This window comes from Papio anubis, chromosome 1, assembly GCF_008728515.1.
Source record: "Papio anubis isolate 15944 chromosome 1, Panubis1.0, whole genome shotgun sequence".
In the NCBI taxonomy this organism is placed as follows: domain Eukaryota; kingdom Metazoa; phylum Chordata; class Mammalia; order Primates; family Cercopithecidae; genus Papio; species Papio anubis.
The window spans coordinates 5417379-5424549 of NC_044976.1; the positions used below are offsets into that span (position 1 = coordinate 5417379).

The following is a 7171-nucleotide window of genomic DNA, read 5'->3' on the forward strand; positions in this document are numbered from 1 at the left end:
GCTAGGCTTCCTACAATACACCGTGATAGGGTTCCTACAATACACCATGCTAGGCTTCCTACAACACAGCCTCGTTTTGTTAAGAGCCTCCTGAACCCCTGGTAATAAAACTGTTTGTCTCTGTAACAAGAAGGTTGGGAAAACACCAAAATCTGCATTGGCGTGGGCCCAGGCAGGCTTCGAGGGGTCCATGCCATGAGACCTAAAGTTCTTTTTTTTTGAGACGGATTCTCACTCTGTCTCCCAGGCTGGAGTGCAGTGGTGCAATCTCCGCTCATTGCAACCTCCGTCTCCCAGGTTCCAGCGATTCTCCTGCCTCAGCCTCTGGAGTAGCTGAGATTACAGGCGCGTGCCCCACGCCCAGCTAATTTTTTGTATTTTTACTAGAGATGGGGTTTCACCATGTTGGCCAGGCTGGTCTTCAACTCCTGACCTGAAGTGATCTGCCCACTTCGGCCTCCCAAAGTGCTGGGATTACAGGCACCTGGCCAAGATCTAAAGTTCTTATGAGATTGTCCAAAACAAAAAACATGTCAGCAGAGCCTACGGTGGTTCCATGTGTGCTAAATGTGTTCAAGACAGGATCAAGCGTGCTTTCCTTCTCGAGGAGGAGAACATTATTGTAAAAGTGTTGAAGGCACAAACACAGAGTCAGAAAGCTAAATAAAAAATGAAGCCTTTTTGAGTAATAAAAATTACGACTTGTTAAAAATTAGAGGTAAGGGAAGAGGTAAAAGAAAATATAAGTACATTTAAACTACTCATTCATAGTTCAGAGAAAATTTTTATTATCTCAAATTAATAAACAGAGATATAAAGACAACCATTAAAAATCCCAAAAAAGGCCAGGCGTGGTGGCTCACACCTATAATCCCAGCACTTTGGGAGGCAAAGCAGAGGTGGGTGGATCACCTGAGGTCAGGAATTTGAGACCAGACTGACCAACATGGTGAAACTCTGTCTGTACTAAAAAATACAAAAATTAGCCGGGCATGGTGGCATGCACCTGTGGTCCCAGCTACTCGGGAGGCTGAGGCAGGAAAATCACTTGAACCCAGGAGGCGGAGGTTGCAGTGAGCCGACATTGCACCACTGTACTCCGGCCTGGTGACAGAGTGAGACTCCATCTCCAAACAAAAAACAAAAAACAAGAAAAAAAAATTAGCCGGGCATGGTGGCAGGCGCCTGTAATCCCAGCTACTTAAGAGGCTGAGGTAGGAGAATTGCTTGACCCTGGGAAGCGGGGGTTGCAGTGAGGTTGAGGTTACACCACTACAATCCAGCCTGAGTGACAGAGACTCAGTCTCAAAAACAAACAAACAAACAAACAAACAAAACCAAAAAAGCAGGGCTGGAGCATGGTGTTAATAAAAACCCAAAAAGCACATAACCAACTACGATATAAAATGCTGGCTGAGGAATGAAACTGAGGAGGGGAGGATGAACATTTTTCACAATATACCTTTCTATACTATTTTCTGTATACATGTATTACATTCGGTAGAACCGAGAGCACTATATGGACAAACTGCTCTTCCAAGACAACATCCTACATAGCCATTTAATATCACTGTTTTGGTGCAAGTAATTAGCAAATCTCTGAATAAAAACGGGTTCTACCTCTTGCACAAAAATGTAGGATGAACCTGGATAGCTGGTTATGAAGTTTACAGACGCAGTTTTCAGATGTTCTAGCAACACAATGGAACACTGAAGAGAAAAATTCTGCATCGACCAACGCCTGTCATCTGTAAAGAGAAAAAGAAACCACCTTAGAAGCACTAACTTAATTACGTTCCACACCCTTTAGGACTGCCATCTCCTCGGCTAAACTATAAACTTTAGGAGTAGGAATTGTGGTTGAGAGCCTTTTTCAGGGGGCCATACTGCATACTAAGAACACACCTGGGGGGAGAAGTCAATCCAGGTTTGCCACATAATAATTTTGTGGCCTTGAACAATTTTTCTTGTCAGTAAAATGGTGATAACAATAGTACTTTCACTTTCAGGACCCTTGTAAGGGTTTATATACATATAGCAAAGTCCTTGGCACACTGTCTAGACCATAGTAAGCATCTAAAAAAATTTTTTTGAGACAAAGAGTCTCGCTCTGTCACCCAGGCTGCAGGGCAGTGGCCCGATCTTGGCTTACTACAAGCTCCGCCTCCCAGGTTCACACCATTCTCCTGTCTCAGCCTCCCACCACCATGCCCGGCTAATTTTTTGCATTTTTATTTTTATTTTTATTTATTTATTTATTTATTTTGAAAAGGAGTCTTACTCTGTCGCCCAGGCTGGAGTGCAGTGGCGCGATCTCCACTCACTGCAAGCTCCGCCTCCCAGGTTCACACCATTCTCTTGCCTCAGCCTCCTGAGTAGCTGGGGCTACAGGCGCCCGCCACCACGCTTGGCTAATTTTTTTTTGTATTTTTAGTAGAGACAGGGTTTCACTGTGTTAGCCAGGATGGTCTCGATCTGACCTCGTGATCTGCCCACGTCAGCCTCCCAAAGTGCTGGGATTACAGGCGTGAGCCACTGTGCTCAGCCCTAAAAATTATTAATTAGCATTAGCACAGTAGGCCCTCAGTAAATTACCCAGTTCTTTTCATTACCAAGGTTAAGATGAGATTTGAGCAAATTCCGGGCTTCCCTTTTGAGTTCTTTCTTGCTTTTCTCAGGCAACGAGTAATGAAGTGCATGGATACTCAAGCAAGAGTGAGTATACACAGAGAAGATGTCTCGGGCAGGCTGGCCTTGGCTGATGGTAAAACCAAATACCTGCACCTGGCCATAGAGGCAGGTCACACGGCAGATGCCACTGAAAGTAAAACCCTAGCATGGAAAGAAAACAGAAAGAACAAACATTATACATCCTGTCACTAATGACTGAAATATTCTAAAATCTTTTTTTTTCTTTTTTCTTTTTTTTTTTTTTTTGAGACAGAGTTTCACTCTTGTTGCCCAGGCTGGAGTGCAACGGCGCTATCTCGGCTCACTGCAACTTCCGCCTCCCAGGTTCAAGTAATTCTCCTGCGAGTAGCTGGGATTACACGCATGTGCCACCATGCTCGGCTAATTTTGTATTTTTAGTAGAGACAGGGTTTCTCCATGTTGATCAGGCTGGTCTCGAACTCCCGACCTCAGGTGATCCACCAGCCTCGGCCTCCCAAAGTGCTGGGATTACAGGCATGAGCCACCGCACCTGGCCAGATTCTAAAATCTTAACTTGCTATTCACACATTAAAAGGCAGGTAAGGCCAGGCACAGTGGCTCACACTCGTGAAGCTGAGGCAGGAGGATCACTTGAGCCCAGGAGCTCAAGATCAGCCTGGGCAACAGAGACCTCTGTTTACAAAACATTTAAAAATTAGCAGGGTGCAGTGGCATGCATCTGTGGTCCTAGTTAGTTGGGAGGCTGAGATGGGTGGACTGCTTGAGTCTCAGAGGTAGAGGCTGCAGTGAGCCATAATTACACCACTCCAGTCCATCAGTAATAAATATTGGGCCAGGCACGGTGGCTCACGCCAGTAACCCCGGAACTCTGGGAGAAGGAAGTGGGGGGATCACTTGAGGCCAGGAGTTTGAGACCAGCCTGGACAACATGGCAAATCCCCCAGCACCCCACTCCCACTGCCACCATCTCTACTAAAACTACAAAAATTAGCTGGGCATGTGCCTGTAATCCCAGCTACTCCAGAGGGTGAGGCATGAGAATCACTTGAACCCAGAGGCAAAGGTTGCAGTGAGCTAAGATTATGCCGGTACACTGTAGCCTGGGTGACAGTGATACTGTCTCAAAAATAAATAAATAAATAAATAAAAATTAAATAAAATAAAAAATTTTAAAAGGCTGCAGTCATAAAAAGGAATGAGATCACGTCCTTTGCAGGGACATGGATGGAGCTAGAAGCCGTTATCCTCAGCAAACTCATTCAGGCACAGAAAATCAAATATTGGCCGGGCATAGTGGCTCACGTCTGTAATCCCAGCATTTGGGAGGCTGAGGCGAGCGGATCACAATGTCAGGAGATCGAGACCATCCTGGCTAACACGGTGAAACTCCATCGCTATTAAAAAAAATACAAAACGCCGGGCGCGGTGGCTCAAGCCTGTAATCCCAGCACTTTGGGAGGCCGAGGCGGGTGGATCACGAGGTCAGGAGATCGAGACTATCCTGGCTAACATGGTGAAACCCCGTCTCTACTAAAAATACAAACAATTGGCCAGGTGTGGTGGTGGGCGCCTGTAGTCCCAGCTACTAGGGAGGCTGAGGCAGAAGAATGGCGTGAACCCAGGAGGCGGAGCTTGCAGTGAGCTGAGATTGCACCACTGCACTCCAGCCTGGGTGGCAGAGTGAGAGGAAGGAGAGAGGGAGGGAGGGGAAAAGAAAGGAAGGAGGGGGAGGGAGAGAGGGGAAAAGGAAGGAAAGAAAGGAAAAGGAAAAGAGAGAGCTGGGCACAGTGGCTCATGCCTGTAATCTCAGCACTTTGAGAGGCCTAGGTGGGCGGATCACCTGAGGTCAGGATTTTGAGACCATCCTGGTCTGCCTTGGCCTCCCAAAGTGCTGGCATTACAAGCGTGAGCCACCGCGCCCGGCCCTTCCTTTCTTCCTTTCTTTCTAGAGTAGCTGGGATTACAGGAGTGTGCCATCACACTCAGCTAATTTTTGTACTTTTAGTAGAGATGAGGTTTCACCATGTTGGTCAGGCTGGTCCCAAACTTCTGACCTCAGGTGATCTGCCAGCTTCAGCCTCCCAAAGTGCTGCGATTACAGGTGTGAGCCACCGTGCCCGGCCCATACTTTATGTTTTTAACCTTAGATCATACCCCATGGCAGCTACAGAGAGAGCATGGTGACTGTGAACTCGGCTCTCTGCTCCTGGTTCAGACAGACTCTACCACTCTGTCCTTTTAAAGACCCACAGCTTGCCAAGTCTCTTCCAGAACTTCCTGGGTTCTCTCTTCCCTCCAACATTAGACAGGGAATCTCCCAGAAATGGCGTCCATGTTAAGAATCAGGCTGCCTGAGTTTGACTCCTAGCTCTCCCTCTACTGTGTAAGTTACCCAACCTCAGTCTCTTCATCTGTAAACATACTTAGAGATAGGGGCAACTACTCCATAAGAGAGCTGGATGTTTAAATGGGTTCAAAGCCTAAAACACTTAGAACCCTTAAATCCTGGAATTTCTGAGCTCTCAGTAACTGCAATCCTTTTTTTTTTTTTAACTATTAAGATCCCTTTCAGGGTTCCAGGTGCAGTGGTTCACACCTGTAATCCCAGCACTTTGGGAGGCTGAGGCCGGTGGATCACAAGGTCAGGAGATCGAGACTATCCTGGCTAACATAGTGAAACCCCATCTCTACTAAAAATACAAAAATATAGCCGGGTGACGTGGCACGCGCCTGTAGTCCCAGCTATTCGGGAGACTGAGCCAGGGGAATTGCTTCAACCCGGGATGTGGAGGTTGCAGTGAGCCCAGAGATCGTGCCACTGCATTCCAGTCTAGCGTCAAAGCAAGACTACGTCTCAAAAAAAAAAAAAAAAAAAAAAAAAATCCCTTTCAGGGCCGGGCAACGCGGTTCCCGCCTGTAAGCCCAGCACTTCGGAGGCCGAGGCGGGTGGGTCACTTGAGGTCAGCCTGGCCAACATGGAGAAATCTCATCTCTACTAAAAATACAAAAATTAGACCGGGGGCAGTGGCTCACGCCTGTAATCCCAGCACTTTAGGAGGTGGATCACCTGAGGTCAGGAGTTCGAGATGAGCCTGACCAACAGGGTGAAACTCCGTCTCTATTAAAAATACGAAAATTGGCCGGGCGCGGTGGCTCAAGCCTGTAATCCCAGCTACTTGGGAGGCTGAGGTGGGACAATCACTTGAACTCTGGAGGCAGAGGTTGCAGTGAGCTGAGACTACGCCACTACACTCCAGCCTGGGCGACAAGAGTGAAACTCCGTCTCAAAGAAAATACAAATAAAAATACAAAAATTAGCCGGGCGAGGTGGCGCACTCCTGTAGTCCTAGCTACTCAGGAGGCTGAAGCACGAGAAGCACTTGAGACGGGGGGCGGAGGCTGCAGTGAGCCGAGATCGCGCCACTGCACTCCAATCTGGGGAACAGAGTGAGACTGTCTCAAAATAAAATAAAATAAAATAAAATAAAAATAAAGTCCCTTTAGCTCTTAAGGCCTAGGGACCCCTTAGCAGGGTACTTGTTACTCTGCTGCTTAGGAGAGCCTAGTTGCCAGCACCAAGAAGATGGACTTGAATCCGACTGACAGCCAGAGAAGAGGCCCGGGGGACTACGGTCCTCTCCTACCCTGCAGCTCTCCTGGGGCTGCCTCTCCAGCCCCCCTGCCTTCGGGGACTCCTGCCGGCGTCCCCCACCTACCTGCTCAACCGGCAGCAGCAGTAACGCACGGCCCGGGCCCACTGGCCGCACCGGCGGGATAAGGAGAGGCCGGCGGCAACTCGAGGCGGATTCGAATTCGGATTCGGGTTCGGAGGCCGGGGTCGGGCTAGGGATCGGGCTGGGGGTCGCGGTCTTGGGTCTCCCGGCCGCCGCCGCGCGCGACACCTGACGGGCTCCCTCCCTCCAGTCCACGCCGGCCGCCTGGGCTTGCAGTAATCGCCGCCGTAGGCGCCGCCGACCGCACCAGCGCAGGGTCCCGAGCCGGCGGCGGGGCCGGCGGCTGAGGATGAGCTGGGGCCGGGCCTTGCGGGCCCGCAGCCAAGTGGAACGGCAGGAACCCCGCTTTAGCAGCAACCCCGAGTCCGCCATGCTGGATACTGGGCCCCTACCGCGCGATAATTTCGCGAGATCCCGTCGCTCCTCCCCTCTGCCCGCCCAGCTGCCGAAAGGAGCGGCCTCGGAGCCGCCAGCGTCCTCTGCCGACAACCTCCGGAAGCACACTAGGAGGCTCCTGCCGGCCTGGTCGAGGGGCTCCACCGAGGACTCCATTTACATTATGCAAATTCCCTACCCCAGCCGGCCGGAGAGGGAAAGTCAGAAACCTCGCGACCAGCCATGGGCCACCTCTCCGGAAATCCACCGGGTTTTTTTTTTTTTTTCTCCTGCAGAAAAGGCTTTAGGATTGTCAGTTTAAACAAAACATGTCTATTTGCATACCTTAGGTTTGCATGCATTTGTCTCGAAGTGAGCAACCCTGGGTA

General features: G+C 49.5%; 1 protein-coding gene across 1 annotated transcript in view; it reads right to left on the reverse strand.

The window, feature by feature from the left end:
- The window catches only part of NOL9 (nucleolar protein 9), a 31559-nt gene extending 24751 nt beyond the window's left edge, over window positions 1-6808 (reverse strand). Inside the window, 4 exon segments of the mRNA XM_031660514.1 lie at window positions 548-563; window positions 1517-1748; window positions 2613-2832; window positions 6390-6808. Coding sequence (XP_031516374.1) covers window positions 548-563; window positions 1517-1748; window positions 2613-2832; window positions 6390-6779 — 858 coding nt within the window. The 5' untranslated portion in view covers window positions 6780-6808.
- Window positions 6809-7171: the final 363 nt, after the last annotated feature.